Raw genomic sequence first — 19,090 nt, forward strand, 5'->3', positions numbered from 1 at the left:
CCGAAGATTGTAATGGATTGTGTTTTTCAAGATTGCTGCTGCTGCATTTCCCATTCAGGCGCAATGACGTTACTTCCGTTGCCGACAATGACGATGCCGGTAATGACGGTGACGGTAGTGACGGTACCGTTATTTAGGGACACAACAATGACGAGGGAGGTATCGGCGCATTTCTTGATGCCGCTATCGGGAGGAGAGGGGGATGTTACCGGCATGGCGATGCATCCGTTACTGGCATTCTGGGACGCGGGTGCACGCAGACTCGTAATACGGCGTTGTTTGCGGGGTCAGCACTGCACGGACACGTTCATACCGGCATGCCAGTAATGACGGATTATTACCGCCAAACTCGTAATGAGGCCCATTGAGACTCTTGAATGTTACATTGTGAATGAAAGGCCGTAGTGCGATGAGGTAAGCCCACGTTATACGAGTGATCGGAGCCTGGCAGAGGGGGCGAAGAGTAATCGCCCCATGAAGATTTATTGAAGGAACTTTTGTTTTTGTTGATTGTAACACATCAGGTCCTCTGAGGCAAGAGACTTTGTGTGAAAGAGACTTGGCCACAGAAGGCCCTGATATTTTGGAAACAAACTGTAACCTCGTGCTGGCGAAGCCCAGGAGTGTGCTGTGCTCGGGAGTCCCGCCTTGTCCCGTGCTAAAAACATGGGGAAGGGAGAACCCAGGCATACCATCCTGATTTATCATTTTGAGAACACTTCTTTCTTTTCTGATGAACATTATCCCACACTATTTTGTAACTTTGCTTTAAGGATTGACAATAGGGTTTTTAGTTAAGGCCCTTTTTATTTGACATGACGCCACTAGGACTGCCTTATTATTATTTGATGGTCGTAGCTTGCTCCCATCTTAGATTTAAGTTTAGATTAGGCGTTTTTCTCACCCTTTTATGCAGTTTAATAAACACCCTTGAACTGTGATCACTTGTGTCTGTCTTTGCTGTTGCCACCATGAGTTCTTTATAGTACTTTAGTCAGTTTGCTAGGTGTGAGTTTCGGCTGCATTACAACGCTTAGATCAAATGCCAACTAGAATCCTACTAGTAGATTGCAAGATGGCGGCCGGTGAAGGAGGACGTTCGTGGGTGTCTCCTTGCTCACTGCGACGCAAAAAAAGCATTTAAACAGCAACGTGGACACAATTAAAATGTGTAACATTCCTGCAGAAGAAGGAATGAGAAGAGATGAAAGCAGAGCCCCTTGAGAGAAAGGGAGCACAGGGAGGCAGAGAGAAGCGATCAGTGCAGTGAGGGACATGCCAGCACACCATTGCGGGAAGAAGGAGCTCCGATGCCGGGAGTAAAAGGAGGGACGGCGCAGATCTCCCCGTGTAGAGGCCAGGAGAGGAGTGGCACAAAAAGGAGGGAAAATGGAAATCAGCTGTGCAGGGATGTGGGGGGTGCTGAAAGGGAAGAAAGCAGAAAAGCGAACCAGCATGTCATTAAAAAAAGAGATAGCCCCGCCCATCTAACAAGGGGATTGAAGAGGCAATTGGAGCTGATCCAGCCTTCCGAGAAAAATCCGTGGAGGATCTGAAGAGGAGCCAGTCCTGTGAAGCAGTCTGATGAGCCTGTGAGACCGAAGGAGAGGAGGAGAAGGAGGAGATACAGCAGAACTGAACTCCCTAGGAAACAACAGGGATCCATTGAAGGTCCGTAGGGAAGACAGGTGAGGCCGGCAAACCCCATGAACACACCAAGGGTGCACTAGGTGTCATAGGGGCTCAAGCCCAAAATAGTCAGAGGGGCAGGTCTGCCCCCTGGAAATTCTCAACAACACCTTAGGAATAACAGGTCCACAGGGAGATCAAGGACCAAGGACGGTGAAGGGGGGGGCAACATTGAGGTAGCCCACAGAACATTGCACTAGGGTGGCTGGAGAAGAAAAGTTGGGATATATCACAGTGATGACCCCCAGCGCCAACAAAGAATAACTGTGACATTAGGAGTTTGTTGCAAGCATGGGAGCACCTTGAACTGATATTGATATTTTATTTTATTTTGTGAAGCGTCCTTATGTCCAAAACGAGGGTGAAGGTAGCAGTGACAGCCCAGCAGACCCCCAGCCGAGACAAGAGACCGGCATAAAACAGCTGTGGAGCACAGAGACATCTTTGCTGTCGAGAAGTGGGGGGGACTATTCAGAATCCAGTTTTGCCGGGAATTAGGGAAGAAGGGGCGATGGCACTACAGAAAGAAGATATGCAGAGCTGGTTCAAGGAATTTCAGTACTAGTTTATGGCCTCCTTTTAAACACAGTTTGAGACCTTGAAAGAGGAAATGAAACAATCTGTGCAGGAGTTGAATATTGATGTGGCCAAGCTTGAAGAGAGGATGGATACTTTGGAAAAGGTTGTCCAAAATATGTAAAAGGACACACAGAAAAATTATTAAACCCTTGAACACCTATCTCGTCTATCACATAACTTAGAAATCCAGTGTGAGGATTTGGAGAACCGATCACGATGATCAACATCAAATATAACAATAAAGAATCTTGCGGAGACGATGGAGGACAAAGACCTGAAGGGAACGGTGCAGCAGCTCTTTGCAGACAGTTTAGCAAATAGTTCTGAAGATCTGGTTCTGTTGGACTGCATACCACGGAGGGTAGCAGAACCGGACTCACGGCCGAGGGATGCCCCTGTGGCAGTAACATCGTATGGCCAAAAGGAACAGACCATGAAGAAGGCTAGGACAGCAGGCCAGGTGCGAATCAACAGAGAGGAAGTCCAGCTATACCAAGACCTTGCACAAACTACACTTCACAAATGGAGACTGATATGCCCGGTAGTGAAATTCTTGTCACAAAAACAGATCTGATATAAATGGGCATTCCCCTTTGGCCTTCTTTTTTCGTGGGAGGGCCGTCAACACAGGATTACGACATGTGAGGAAGGAGAACAGATATTGAACATACAGGAAGAATGTGGGGAGCCTCATGGAGTACAGCCGAGAAGAGAGAGGGAGAGGGAATAAGAAACTGTGGGAGTGGAAAACAGTGTCCACAAAAGGCAAAGGGGGAAACCAGTCTTGAAAGTAAAGCAGAGGCAGACCCATGCAGCTGGACTACATGGCAGAGGGGTCTCTGGAAAGAGGAAAGCAGGCATCACGTGAACCTCAGGAGTTGGGGTAAGACTTAAACACGTTAATATGAAGCATGCGGCCCGATGGGCCAGGAAGGAGAGGAGGAGTTTGAAATCCTAAGTGGGGTTTAGTATCCCCCACAATTTCTCTCTGGGTAAAACTGAGGGCCAGCCGCGGTGGACGATACGTCCGGGCGATCCTAGGAACCTGTGTCTTCCCCAGGACAGGGTATGAAGGAGGTAGGGGGATTAAAGTTGTGGGTGTTATAAGTTGGTTGAGGGAGTTGAGGGGAAAGAGGGGCTAGGGGGGAGGTATCAGAGAGGAAGTAGCTGTACGAGTAAGGGTCATAGGGGAAACCCAGGGATCACAATAAAGAGGAAATCCTTTAAGATAGTTTTGTTTAATGTAAGGGGAATCAACACACCAGTCAAGAGAAAGAAACTAGAAGGGTGGTTGCAAAACGAGAACCCAGATATCACGTATCAAGAAACGCATATATGTAAAACCGATAAAGAAACATTGAAGATTAGGGGGTTTTCTCAGTTGTACCAGGCAAACTCTAGGGAAAAGTAGTCCAGAGTCCTGATAGCATTACACGATAGGTTGGTGGTGGAGGGGCGAGTTCTTGAGACCCGGGTGGATCAGGAGGGGAGATCTTTGTTCATGAATATTATGTTGAAATCTCATCACATTACGCTGGCCTTGATATATGCTCCAAGCTCAGAGCAAGATGGTTTCTTAAGGGGGTGCTATCGAGACTGGAAGAATTTGCTAAAAGGGACATCATCTTGAAAGGGGATTTCCTTATGGTGTGGGAAGCACAAATAGATAGGAGCACTAAATCCACCCAACAAACCTTGGCCCCGTCCAAGGCCCTAAAGAAAAAAATGACCACAATGGCCCTTCAAGATGTATGGTATGCTGTAGAGGGTCAGGCACAGGGATTCACTTACTTCTCCCATGTTTACTCATCTCTCTCTAGGAAAGATTATATGTGGTCCTATGTCATGCCACGCGGCACTTGGCGCCTGTGGAACCGGTGGCGGCGTGGACATTATTCTGCCGCACATGCTGGTAGCCTGTCATGCCCACCTGCAGCACAGCCCGTGCGTATGCGCGCCGACGCGGCCCGGAGTTTAAATACAGCTGCTTCCGGGTTGCGTACGCGTTGCAACGCTTCCGGTTTCCTCCGTTAGTGCTGTCTGCCTTTTGCCTGTTTTTCTCTCGCTCGCCCTTGTTGCAGATTTTTCCCGATCTCCATCGGGTCCCTGTCCTCTTTCTCCATGTTTGCCTTCTGCCCTTTTTCTTCGGCTATTTTCCTTCCTCTCTCCTCGCCACCCTCCTTCTCCTGGCTTTTCTCTGTTCCCGTTCTTATACCTTATTTTCCCCCTTCCAGTTTTCTCCTTCTGCCTGCCTCCTTGTGTACCAGACCTAGGCCTGTTTTCTTGGATTGCTGATTCTACTGTTCGGATACCTTCATCTGTGATCTCCCGTGTACCGGATCCTGGCCTGTATTTGGACTGCCTATTCTCTTGTGCTTCACCTATGGACTTGGTTCCCCTTGTGGTATTCCTTACTACTTACTGACTACCTACCCCCGGAGCATCTACCTTTCTACCACGGAGTTCAGCTTCAGCCGACTGCATTCTCCCAGCATACCAGCTCATTCGTTAGGAGAGTCACGCAGGTCGCTTAAGGGGTTTTTTGTGCCACTTGGCTTTTTCCCCTTCCCGGCGTTCCCGGGAGGAGGCACTGGGTACCCTTCTTGGGTGACACGGTGGCTTCCTTCCGTGGGCGCCCTTACCTACATAAAAAAAAGGAGCGACCAAGAAGTAAAGGAAAGAAGGGTACAGGAAGAAGAGATGAAGGTGAGGAGTTAGGGGAGGGTGGTGAATCGGATTCTACGTTCTCGGACGAGGATATCACCGATCCTGGTGACAGCCTATATGTGGGTTGAGGTGGTATCGATATCACTGTCGGTCCACGCTCGATTGTCAATGTCAATGACAATAACATTGGGGCATTCCCAGGGGGGATTATGGAAATGGAAATTCCCAACAGAATTGTTCCATGACCAGGTACAAGTTGAGTTAATCAAGGAAAAGATAGAACAGTTTTTTGAGGAAAACTAAACCCCAGACTCTACACCTGAGATGATATGGGACGTATTTATGGCAGTACTGAGGGGTCAGGCTGTAGCAATTAAGGCAGCTAAGACACGACACAGACTAAAATAGGAAAAGAAACTAAAGGAGGCTCAAGAGGAAATAACCAAGGGCCCGAATAAAAAATTGGGTAGAACAATTAGGCATATCCAGGGTCAACTAGAGGTGCTCAGCACAAAACGGGCAGAGAAAGCATTATTGTATACCGAACATTGGTACTATATTAGGACGAACAAGGCTGATAAGCTTTTGGCGAGACAGTTGCAGGGTAAAGCCCAGTCTAGAACGATTATGAAACTTAGGGACGTGGGGGGTTGGGGTGTAACAAGAAAAACAAATGAGGAAATGGGAGAAATATTCCAGGAGTATTACCAAACCCTGTATGCATCGGATAACCCAGCAACTGTAAGCAGGAGAAATACCTCTCTGGGGTCCCACTTCCACAGCTTTCGAGGACAGAAAAGGAGACATTAGATGAGGACATTAAAGAAGAAGAGGTGACAGAAGTGATCAGATCCCTTCCATAAAACAAGGCTCCCGGCCCAGATGGGTATACAGAAGGCTTCTATAAAAATTACCAAGAGATACTACCCCCTATGCTTACAAGCTTATTTAACACGTTTAAGAAAAAAAAAACATATAGCACAGACAATGTACGAAGCCAAGTTGTTAGTGTTATTTAAACCAGGCAAGGAACCCACTAGATACCAAATTGTACACAAAGATCCTAGCGAAAATACGGATAGATCTGATGCTGAAGCTTATAGGACAAGACCAATTTGGTTTTATATCTTAGAGGCAAACACACAACAACACTCAGAGGATTTGTCACCTCATAGAAAGAAATTCTAAAACCCAAAATTCTGTGCTATTGTTGTCTTTAGATGCCAAAAAGGCATTTGATAGCATGGAATGGTCCTTTTTATTTAGCATAATGGAGGCTATGGGATTCGGGGAGGATTATATTCAAATGGTTAGGGCAACTATAACTCCCCTACAATTGGGATAGCAGTGAATGGGATTCGCACAGATAAGGTGAATCTAGGGCAGGGCACAAAACAAGGCTGTCCTGTATCCCCATTGTTGTATGATATATATTTAGAACCCTTGCTAGCCAAGATCCGGGAAATGACCAAATAAAAGGGATAGCGATGGCGGGAGAAGACCACAAGGTGATGGCATTCGCTCATGACATGCTGCTAGCACTATCACACCTGGAAATGTCATTGCCGGCGTTGCTGAAAGAACTAGGAGGGTATGCATCACTTTCTGGGTATTTGGGAATAACTCTCACGAAATCTTTGGGGCAGGTATATGGTGCAAACTACCCACAGCTACTAGAGAAGATTAAAAAGGACCTTATGAAATGGACCCCGTCAAATATATCCTGGCTGAGAATAATGACTACAATAAAAATGATAGTGCTCCCGAGATTACTGTACTATTTTCAGGCGCTGCTGGTTAGAATTTCAAAGATCTTTTTCTGCTCACTTACTAAAATGGTGACAATATTTATATGGCAGAATAAACCTCTGAGAGTGGCGATGTCTACCTTGACTGCACAGAGGATTCAAGGAGGTTTGGGTTTCCCCCATTTTTATAGATACTTTGAGGCAACACAGCTGAGGGTGGTGCAACAGTGGTTCCCGGACAGTCCACAGAAAAACTGGGCAAGGCAAGACGGGGCAGTGCTGGGTTCGTCTTTATCAGGGTTCTTGTGGCTAAAAAAAACATAGACATCCTAATGTTCGAAATAGTGAAATAATTGGTATTACAGTTAACCCATCTCCCTTTTTCCCAATGTTTGAGAACCCAGATTTCCCACCAGGTATGGTAAGGAGACCGCATAAGAAGTGAAAAGACTCAGGATGTCAGAAAATACAGAATATGTAACAAGGCCAGACACTTCGCACATTTGAGGAGTGCACTCGGGAACTTTGGGATAGGGGAAAAAGATAGGTTTCAATACAATAAATCGAAGCATTGGTTGACCGACGAACGGCCGCAACAAGACAGCTGACTCCATTTGAGGAAGATGTTATGACCAATTCAGAATCAAGGAGCTTTGTATCCACTCTCTACAGATTTCCTAATGAACATGAAGAGAAGGTACACTGGAACTACATGAAAAAATAGGGGGAACACATTGGGGGAAACTATAATGAAAGGGTATTGGGGATACATTTGGGGAGTCATTCTGAAGCTAACACGCTCCATTCAGTTGAGGGAAATGTGGATTAACGTCCTATATCAATGGCACTACACACCGGAAAGGTTACACGTTATGTATCCATCAGTATTGGAGAAATGCTGGAGGGGATGTAGTACAGTGTGGGACTGGGGGCACATTTGGTGGGACTGCCTGGTTTTGTGACCCTTTTGGGAAGAGGTGAAAAAGCAGATGCAGGGAATGTTTGAAGGGCTGGAGCGAATGGAAAAGAAAGTGTGGCTATACGGGATGTGGGACCCGAAGTCAAAGGTATATACTAAGCCCCAGAAGCGGTGCATTGTGACCCTGATAATAGCAGCATGGTTGGCAATAGCTCTAAGATGGAAACAGCAACGGACCCCTATGAGTCAGGAATGGCTTCGGAAGGTATGGGGTGTGGTTGCAATGGAATGGGTCACATTCAAGCTACATGGGGATCATAAAGCCTTTCAACAAGACTGGGGCTTGGTTTTGTCATAGGTACAAAGTGGCTATATGCTGCAATGGTGTCTCTACAAAATCTGAATTTTTGACATATTGTGAATCCTAACATTCAGTACTCAAAAGTTGTGAACATTCAGTACTCAAAAGTTGTGGACTCTCTCTGAAAGCAAGGGGAAAGGGGTGGAGGGGAGAAGATGTTGTATAATTTGTTGTTGGTTGGAAAAGTAATGAAAAGATTTTGAAAATGAAGAATCCCTCCAGTAGTGCAGAGAACCTAGGATTGGGACACAGGACTATGATATGATATGATATGGCATTTATATTGCGCCTATACACAAGTCTTTCAAGGCACAACGATGCAAGGGAGGGGGAACAGAGGGAGGACAGAGACAATGATCTTACTAGGCCAAGTGACATTGAGATTGCGCAAGTGCAGGGGAGGCGGGAGGGGAAAAGTGACAGGGGAAAGGGCAGTGCTGTACTTGGGATCAAACAATTACAAGAAGTGGGCCAGCAGGTGGAAAGTGCAAGGGTAAGTGCAGACAGCAGGTGTCCAAAAGTGCAGGTAGGGTGACTGTAGGGTTACAGATACAGACCGAAGTGCAAGGGTTGCCGGGAGGCAGTGCATGTGTGCATCCAGGCGGGTGCGGACCTGGACCAGAAACAGAGGGTAGCCAGATGACCAGTGAAGTATCAAACAGGAAATCAGCTGGGGAGAGGCAGAGGCAAAGAGGAAGGTCTTGAGGTGCTTCCGGAACCAGAGATGGTTCTCAAGTTTCAGAGAGGCAGGGAGGCTGTTCCAGAGGGAGGCCCCAGCCAAAGAAAGAGATCTACCACCCACTCATTGCTTGGAGAATTGTCTGACCCTAAGGGAGTTGGAGGTGGAGGAGCGAAGAGCTCGAGTAGGAAGGTATTACGAAGAGAAGACCTAGGCCCCAGAAGGCCTTGTGCACAATGCAGAATGTCTTGAACTTAATCCTCGCAGCCACTGAGAGCCAATGCAGAGATTTCAGAGCTGGAGAGATACAATCCCTGGGCTTGAGGCCAAGGACAAGTCTTGCAGTCCTGTGCTGGATGAGTTGCAGAGGGCGGAGAGTAGAAGCAGTCATATTTAAAAAGCGGCTGTTGCAGTAGTCCAGCCTAGAGAGAACCAGAGCTCTAGAGGCAGTGAGCTTCTGGGGGAAGGAGAGGAAAGGAAGAATACCTCTGAGGAGGTGAAATTGCTAGTTTGATTTCTTAGAGACGTCAAAGATGTGAGGAGAAAATGAGAGTGTGGAGTCGAAGATGACCCATAGGTTCTGAGCCTCACAGGTGGGAGCAGGAGAGGGCCAAGGGAGGCCGGCCAGAGAGTGACAGAAAAGGAGGGTGCAGGTGTGCTGATGGGGAGAATCTCAGTCTTACTGGCATTACGCCAGAGATCGTTGGTGGCAGACCACTCCTGGATAGCAGACAGACAGAGATGAGAAAAGGGGAATAGGTGGCAGAGGGGAGCCTGAAGATGAGCTGAGTGTCATCTGCATAGCACTGAAAGTTGGGGCAGGAAACGGCAATGCGGTAGGTGGGAGGTGCGAGGTATTGGTTGAACAGCCGGGGAGAGAGGTTAGACCCCTGGGGAACACCACAGGTAGAGAGTGAGATAGAGGAAAGGAAGGACCCAATTTGGACCTGGGCCTGATCGGTAATACCCAGGTTATCACGGAGACGATTGAGCAGGATGGCATGGTTGATCGTGTCACAGGCAGAAGAGAGATTGAGTAAGATGAGGACAGAGGGAAGATTAGAATCGAGGTTAGAGAGCAGGTCTTCACAGATGTTCAGGAGAGCAGTTTCCGTAGGAAAGAAGTCAGCCAGGCCAGGGTGGGCAAACCCCTAGATTGGAGAGCCAGCAATGGTGGGGTAAGTCCAAGATTCAAAGCACAGCAGTGGTGGTGGAGCACCTAAAATTGGGGCACCATACTAGTGTGAAAACCTAGTTGTGGAGTGCCTTGACTTGGAGCACAGCTGTAATGGGAGAGAACGCCTGGAATTGAAACCCAGCAGTGGTGGGGGAACACGTATAACTGCAGCACAGTGTTAGAGGGGCAACACCTACAATTAGAACAAAGTAGCAATGGGGAAAGCACCCACATCTGAAACACAGTGCTAGTGGGGGCACACCTAGAATTGGAGCACAGCAGTAGTATGGAAACACCTAGAACTGGAAGACAGTGCTAAAGGGAAAACACCTAGAAATGGAGAAAACAACCAGCACAACACCTAGAATAAGAACACAGCAGTAGTATGGAAACACCTACAAGTGGAACACGGTGCTGGAGGGAAAACACCTAGAATTGGAAAAAACAGCAATGGCAGAAACACGTGAAAGTAGAACAAAGCAGCAAAGAGAAGAACACCTAGATTTGAAACACAGGAGTAGTATGGAAAGAAACACCTAGAATTGGGACACAGTGCTAGAAGGGAAACACAGAGAATTGGAAGAAAATCAGCAGTGGGAAAACACCTAGGGCCTCATCAAAGGTTTGGCGGTATCCCGGCAGTAAATATGCTGGGATACCGCCAACGCAAATAGTGTTACTGCATCTCGGTCCAGCGCTACTAGCGCCGGATCCCGAGTTGTTGTGGTAAGGCTGTTATTCCCCATTTTGTTAAGAGTCCATCAGACTCTATGGCACAGTATTGGCACTATTACCGCCGGCGCTAATAGCACTGCAAATGGGTGGGAAGTGGCAAGATTTACCTCCAGCTCAAATCTGGAGGTAATTCTGCTACTTCCCACCCAAACTCCGGATGGGAAGAGCAGTAATGCAGCGGTAATAGTGTTACCTCTGCATTTTTACCACTCCGTCCAACCCCTGATGAGGCCCCTAGAATTGGAACACAGCAGTATTATGGAAACACGTAGAACTGAAGCACAGTGCTAGAGGGGGGACACCTAGAATTGGAACAAAATAGCAATGTGAAAAAAACACCTAGATTTGTAATCGGGTACAAGAGGTGAAGCTCCTTGATTTGAAAACTAGCAGTAGTATTGAAATCCCTAGTACCGGCAAACAGTGCTGGATGGGAAACACCTAGAATTGGAAAAAAGCAACAATGGGCGAAACACCTAGAATTGAAGCAAAGCGGCAAAGGGAAAACACCTAGATTTGAAACATAGGAGTACTAAAACTGTGACAAAGTGCTGGAGGGGAAACACCTAGAATTGGAAAAAGGCAACAATGGGTAAACACCTAGAATTGGAACACAGTGCTGGAGGGGACACACCTGCTTGTGTTCTTGTGCAGAAGGGATGGGACTTAGCAGTTCGGGCTGGACTGCCCCTATTGGGGTAGGACCAAGCCTGATTTGCATATGGTTTTTCCCCTTCTGTAATGGCTTGGCAGGCTGAAAAACAATTTGATACTCCTACAAAATGAAGATGCTTTTGAAATGTGTGTAAGGTCAGTAGTGAATGCTGTTGTTCCTTTAGACAACGACACTGCAAAGTGGAAATATCACTTGGAGGGCATTGGGTGGGGCACCAAGCACCAAACGTACAAATGTCTGCAAAATATGAAAACGTGTGAAATACATTTGCCAATAGCTTAATTTTGAGTTCAGTGTTATTCTTGTCTTGCAGAGAGGGTCCAGCATGTTCTGTGCCAAGAGGGAGCGTTGCCAGTCCTGACCATGTTGCTTCAGTCTTCTGACTCCGAAGTTCAGGTGAACAAAAAAGCAAATCCTGAAATGTTATGGCTATTATTTATGCAACACTGACAGCTGATCAATGGCAGCCATGTACATGTAGGACTAAAGATTGCAATTCAATAAAATATATGTAAACACTAGGCAAATGAACAGCCATTGATGACTTTTAGCACTTTCTGTTGACCGTGGGCTGTTGAACTAAAGTCTGCTAGTGCTCCCAGTGCTTTTGTTGCACAAATGATGTTTGTGCAAACACTGCTGAGGACAATTGCAGTGCTTTGTCATCCGATAGGATTGATATCGCCAGCTGCTCTAAACACACACACGCAGTGTGCACCTGCTACGTGCACTGAATCCTACCCACCACCCACCATTCAACTCAAGTCCTCGCCTTCATTGCTAACCACAATTATTGGAATCCAATGTATTATGCTACTGTACTCCTTTAGAAAGCAAATAAAGATGGCAAAACAATCCACTGTAAACTTTGCCCTGGAACGTTCACAGGTTCGATTCCCATTTCTTGATGCAATTTCACTTTATGATACTATTGAGTCCCAACAAGGAAAATGGTGTGTGTTAGTGTGACACAGGTGACTATGGTGTCTGTAACAGGGTTAAACACTTAAAAATGATAAGGTAGTGGTCTCCAATTTAGAGACAGCAGACAGTGACAGCAGGAATGGTTACCGTTGCAGAGCATATCACTGGGAAGGTGGATCAATGATTAAAAGGTCTTTACCCTGGTTGAGGTATGTCTGCATGGGGAAGGGAGCAGAGAGAAGCTGCTGGAACAGGGACATTGGGAGATGGAATTTTCTATATGATTGACAACAAGATAGTATATATGTTTCCAAAGCTGCCAGATGGAGGCTTCAGATAGAGAGCGCAAATGAGCCTGGAGCTGAATCTGACAGACTGGCCAGGTAAGAATGGCAAGGGACACAAACCCCAACTAGGGACCTTCCTTCTGGTTCCCATTTTGGGCTAAATCATCTCCCTTTGGTAGATAAGGACAGAGCCCTGCAGAAGTACAAACACACTGCTGGGGATTAGTTTGAATTGCTCTGTTTTTTCAGCTGAAAGTCTTGATTTGAGATAGAAGATGTTCTCAGTAGGATACATTAAGGCCCTGTAACCATTCAGGCCCTTTGACAAGTTCAGCTGACCTGACATGACACTGACAGGACTGATCAAATGCAAGGAGACCTACGCTTGCTTCAGAAGAAAAAGGATTGGGTTTTCAGTATGATTGCCAACCATTGGAATGAAGTGGCTGCAGGTTCAGATAGTCCTGCCACAGAAATTGAGGCTGATTGCAGCGACAGCTCGTCCATAATGGATGATGAGACTGGGCCATGCCAGGCAGCTGTGACTAGTGAAAGTTGAACAATCCCTTAGCTGCAGCAAATTGGCAAGCATTTCTGAGCAGACCATTGTTTTCCACTTCTGCAGTGACAAAGCCTGTGGATGCCTAATGGTCCATGCAATGTTGGGGGCATTGGAAATACTAGCTGGGGCACAGGAGCCAACCATGCTGAGTAGAGTGCGCTCAAGACCATTGCAGTCAATTGAGGCCTTGGTGGGGCAGCTGTATGGCTCCAAGATGTGTGTGGGATGCAGGGCTCGGTGAGAGATTGTGGTTGGCAATTCTTTGTGCTTCTTAATTTCTAATTGAAGGGGAGAGGGGGCAGTGGTAATGAGGAGCTAGTATGAGGTCCAAGGAGAGTTGGGTGTAAGGAGAAAAAAAGATGTGTGTGTGTGCAAGTGGGAAAGTGGTTGTCTTTGTGTGTGTGTATATTTGTATGTCATTGAAGTGATAGAGCACTTTTGTGAAAGCGATGTACATAATCTATGATAGTAGTTACAGTAATCTTACAAGAATATACCAAGGAAGAAGAGCGAAAGCTTGGTTTAAGATGTGGAAGAGAAACGGAAAATGAGGTTCAGGACCTAATAGACCAGGGCAAGATATTCCAGTGCTTAGCAGCCAGTAGCAAACATGAGCAAAGGCAGGACTGGGACAGGGAGGCTTGGGGACAACCAGAAGTAAGTGACCATGGGAACAAAGAGAAGGTGAAGGTTTGTAGAGGGAGACAAGAGAAGAGAGATAGGGAGTGGCAAGACCCTGGATGCTCTTGAAGACAATGCAAAGGAAGTGAAAAAAGAAGACTAGTGTCACAGGGGAGCCAGTAAAGGCAGACAAGAGAAGAGTTGGTAGAATCACGACAGGACAGTCTAAAGAGAATATGTACAGCCAAGTAATACACTGAACGGAGAGGACCAAGTTGATAGGTAGGATACCAAACAGCAGCGCAGACCAACAATCAAGATAATAAAATATTAGAGAAGAAATGAGAAGCTTAGCAGTAGCAAAGGAGAGAAAAGGATGGGTTTTGCAGATGTTATACAGATGAAATGGGTAGGAGCAAGTAGTATTATAGATATGAAATGAAAAGGGATGTTCAGGACCTAAGAAAATGCCAAAATTGTGTGCAGAAGAGGAAAATTAATGTTGCGAGTATGCAAAGGAAAACGTTGGAGGAGGAATAAGGGAGGCATAGATGAGGCAGGACAAAAAAGCATCTTGGTTTTGGAGGAATGAAGATGAATAAAGTCGTCATCCAAAACTGATGGCAAGAAAACCGGCAGAGAGAGAGTAGAATAAGAGAGTGAGGAAAAGAGGAGAATGAAAAGAAGATCTGAGATTCATCAGCATAGACATGACAGACAAAAGAGGAATGCTGTCAAGAGAGAAGAGGGCATTAAATGGAGCTTTCAGTTACTCTGAATTAAAGACTAAAAGCTGATGAGATGACCAGCCCAGGATACCAAAAAACACCAACGTGTTAGATATGAACAAAAGCATTCTAGTATAGAGCCAGAAAATCCTAAAGCTGAAAGAATAGAAAGAAGAGTAGGGTGATCAAGAGTATCAAAAACTGCAGAAAGATGAAGGAAAGGAAGTGATGTAAGCTTCGCAAGACTTGCAGAGAGTAGCTTATTAAGTGTGTTTCTGTGGAATGAAACGTGTGAAAGACAAATTATAGAAGAACAGGGAAGTGGTGATGGGCAAAAAATTAAAGTTGAGCATAGACTACCAGTTTAAGAATTTTTGAGAGAAAAGGAAGACGAGAGATAGGACTGAAATTAGTATGAAAAGTGGGGTCAAGGAGGTTTTTTAAGAATATGGAAATGAAATCATGTTTGATTAAGAGGGAACATTTTATGTCGATAGAGAGATGTTACAGGGGAGAGATATAAAGAAAATACATATGGGATAAACCTTAGGGAAAAATAAAAGAGGGTATAAATGCAGGAGAATGCTCATAGGGATAAGTAAGTGGCAGTGTCGGAGTCTGAAAGAGGAGAAAAGGAGGATAAGGAAGTAGCTGCAGGAGAAAGTGAGCATGAGACATCAGAACAAAAGGAAGAGGATACAAAGGAGGAGTAGAGAAGAGAAACCTAAAAGATAAAGAGCCCGATTCATAGAATCCAGTGCAGAAGTAGCACATGCGCTGCACGCCGAGAAGGAGCGTGCGCCACGCGTGCGCCAGTTGTGCGCAAACCAGCACTGTCACGCCACGTGTATTCATGGATTTCCCGAGGCTTCACTAGCCGTGGCGCAATGAACAGCAAGCAGCGGCATTAACGCCAGTAACGCCCCCAACACGGCACGTGTGCAGGAAAAAGCTAGTGAAATGCCCAATACAGCGCAAGGCCCCATGCCATCCATGGCTCAGTACACAGCCCCCCTCGTAATCGCGTGAAAATTTGGAGCGTACTACGCTCGCGCCACCCAAATCATGTGGAAAGTGCTGCAAGTACACCCGCAAAATTGGGTACCCCGCTCGCGCCAGCCAAATCGTGTGGAAAGTGCCGTGCGTACACCAGCGAAATCGCATGCCCGCTCGCGCCAGCCAAATCGTGTGGAAAGTGCCGCACGTACACCTGCGAAATTGCGTACCCCGCTTACGGCAGCCAAATCGAGTGGAAAGGGCCGCACGTACCCCCGTGAACTCCCGTACCCCGCTGGCACCAGCCAAATCAGGCAGAAAGGCCCACGGATACACCCGCGAATCGCGTACCCTGATCGCGCCAGCCAAATCGCATGGAAAGGGCCGCACGTACCCCCGTGAATTGCGTACCCCACTCGCGCCAGCCAAATCGCATGAAAAGGGCCACGTGTTCCCCTGCAAAATCGCCTACCCCGCTCGCGCCAGCCAAATTGCATGGAAAGGGCTGCGCATACCCCCGCGAATTTGCATACCCTGCTGGTGCCAGCCAAATCACACGGAAAGGCCCAGGCGTACCCCCGCAAATCACGTACCTGCTTGCGCCAGCCAAATTACATGGAAAGGGTCACGCGTACCCCCGCGAAATTGCCTACCCCGCATGCAGCCGCCAAATCACCTCAAAGCAGCCCTCATCAACGCGCGCTCCATACCTGCTCATGCCACTGAAATTCATGACCTCATTATTGAGCAAGAACTTGACCTACTCATAGTGACAGGAACCTGGCTCCACCAAGCGTCCGGCCCCTCGCTCTCCATTGCCATTCCCCCAGACTATACCATTCTCAGAACAGACAGAACAAAATCAGTAGGTGGAGGAGTAGCCATTATCTCTAAAGCCCACCTCAAATTAAGAACCAGCCCTCAAGAGAGCCCAGGAGGCTATGAAGTCCTGCTAGCTAAACTAGCTACGGACCACAAAACCACAATAAACTTAATAACCATCTATTGAGCACCTAACACTTTATCTCACCAGACTTAGACATACCACTATTGTTAACGCCACTTATAAAACCAAACACAAAATGCTTAGTCCCAGGGGACCTGAATCTAGGATTTAACGACCCCCAAGACCACAAAGCAGATGCACTACACAGCGCATTTAAAGACATGGCTTTCACACAACTCATGAACACCCCTACCCATATAAAAGGAAGGTCTCTAGATTGGATACTTTATCTTAACACTATAGTATACATAGACTCCATCTCCCCGGTACCATGGTCAGACCATCACTGCATAAACTTCACTATCCTGCGCAAAAATCCAGATTTACCCAAAACGGTTGTCGAAGAATCATATGTAACAAGAAACATCCGTAAACTCACAGCAGAAAACATCAACCCACTATTAGCCAAAGCCCTCAATAACAAAACCATTAACGCCAAAGATCCTTGTGCCCTGGCAGACCTTTACCATAACTCTCTTACTAGTACAATTGACGCCCTAGCACCTTGCGTTAACAAAGCTAAACGTAAAGACAAAAAGTCCTCCTTCTGGTTCAACGAGGAACTAGTCTCTCTTAGACGAATCAAAAGATCGCTTGAACACCGCCTAAAGAAAAACCAGACCTCAGAAGCTCTGGAAGAATTTAACTCTGCAAACAAAATCTATAAATCAGCCATCATCGCCCATAAAGCAGATGCCTTTAACGCAAGAATTAGGAATGCGTCCTCCGATAGCAAAGAGTTATACACCATACTCAAGGAGTTGGAGAATCCGATCCCCATAATTAACCCAGTCAAACCAAGTAAAGAATGGTGCACCACCATCCAAGATGCCTTGGACACTAACATTAAACTATTACAAAACAAAATTATCTCTAAAAGAAACCTCCTGTCCGACAAACACTCCTCGGCCAACCAGATCTCAACTACCTTAGAAAACACTGCCCCTCTCTTCAACTTCACACCAGTCTCTCATGATACAGTACTCAAGACTATAGCCAAACTTAAAGCGTCCAACTGCAAAGGAGATAACTTCCCAGCACACCTAATTAAACTCTGCGCCCCCACCCTCACGCCCATAATCACTAACTTTGTAAATGCCTCCTCCACCAACCAGGTCCCAGACAGCATTAAAGCGGCCTGGGTCACCCCCTACTAAAAAAGCCCACGCTAGACCCACTAGTGCCTACTAACTACCGGCCCATAACAACTGTCCCATTTTTACTTAAAATCATTGATAAAATAGCTTATAACCAATTACAAACCCACCTAGAACAAAATAACCTGCTAGGAGCCAGACAATCAGGCTTTAGGCCTAATCATAGCACTGAGACAGCCCTCTTGGATCTTAAATTCCAATTAGACTCTATCAGATATTCAGGCAAACTAGCTTCACTACTGCTACTGGACCTATCAGCAGCATTCGACCTGGTAGATCATGACAAACTATGCAACACTCTAAAAAAAGATTTCAATCTTTCCAACAACGCCACATACTGGATCAAATCCTTTCTCACCGACCGTACTTCCAAAGTTGCCATTGGGAATTTTGCAGCGGACCCCATATTAGTGCCCATAGGTGTCCCCCAGAGATCCTGCCTATCCCCACCCTCTATAATGCATACACCAAACTCTTATTCTCAGCCCTAGATGATATGGGTGTCATTTACACCAACTTCACAGATGACACACAGATCCTCATCCCTATCTCAGGCGACTACACCCAAGACACTCTCACCATTAATGAAGTTTATTCCATATTCCAAAACTTGATGGCCCTGAACAGTCTTTGCTTAAATGATGAGAAAACGGAGGTCCTCATTGTGGGCTCCCAAAAAAGAATAAGCACCCTCCATCCGGACTACTCTCACATTAACATCGACGGTACCCGGATCCCAGTACTTAAACAAGTCAAAACGTTAGGTGTCTACATCGATGCCAACCTCTCTATGCATAAACAAATAGCAGCCCTCTCTTCGTCCGCAGCTTACACAGCAAAACTTATTGCTCTCAGTCGCCAATTTCTCACCCCTGTAAATTGCATCACCCTGGCTAGAGCCTTGATCCTAACAAAACTAGATTACTGTAACATCCTCTTCCTAGGAACTTCCAAAACCAACATAAACAAAATCCAACTACTGCAGAATAAAGCCCTTAGAGCGGCTTTAGGGATAAAGAAATCAGAACATATATCCAACACTAGAAGAGAACATCACTGGCTGCCTATTGAAGCAAGGATCATATTCAAAACCCTTAGCATCATCTACAAATGTACCACCAACAAAGCGCCCAGCTATCTCAACAACTCCATCAAAGAAAAAATGGCATGCAGGTCGCTGAGATCTAATAATCTGGCCCTCTTAGAAGTTCCTCCATACAAATATAGCAGAGCAGGAGGAAGTAGTTTCAAAGTTCTAGCCCCTTCGCACTGGAACGCCCTACCTCTGAGCATCAAATTAATGAGGAATCATTACGAAAATTCAAAAAAGCTCTGAAAACCTGGTTATTCAATAAATATTAACCGCCCAAGCCCTACCCTCCCATGACCAACTACACTGCTCAGGGCAACCGCAGTGCTGCAAACAGGTCCGGAACATAAGGGGTAAGGACTATCTCACCAATTGGAATATGATATATGACCACATATTCTCTTGTAACGTTTGTATAAAAAATGTATTATTGCTTTGTAACTGTAACATTGTTTAATAATTGACTACCTTCTGTATCTTTCGCCGTGA

The 19,090-nt window shown here is 46.3% G+C and overlaps 1 protein-coding gene across 2 annotated transcripts in view; it reads left to right on the plus strand.

The window, feature by feature from the left end:
* LOC138453690 (uncharacterized) overlaps positions 1-19,090 on the plus strand; it is a 724,495-nt gene that overhangs the window by 415,380 nt on the left and 290,025 nt on the right. For both annotated transcript variants that reach the window (XM_069606759.1, XM_069606758.1), the window contains one exon: positions 11,544-11,626. In XM_069606759.1, coding sequence (XP_069462860.1) covers positions 11,544-11,626 — 83 coding nt within the window. The remainder of the gene's footprint in view (positions 1-11,543; positions 11,627-19,090) is intronic.

This window comes from Ambystoma mexicanum, chromosome 4p (genome assembly GCF_040938575.1).
Source record: "Ambystoma mexicanum isolate Mex_15411 chromosome 4p, UKY_AmexF1_1, whole genome shotgun sequence".
Classification (NCBI taxonomy): Eukaryota; Metazoa; Chordata; class Amphibia; order Caudata; family Ambystomatidae; genus Ambystoma; species Ambystoma mexicanum.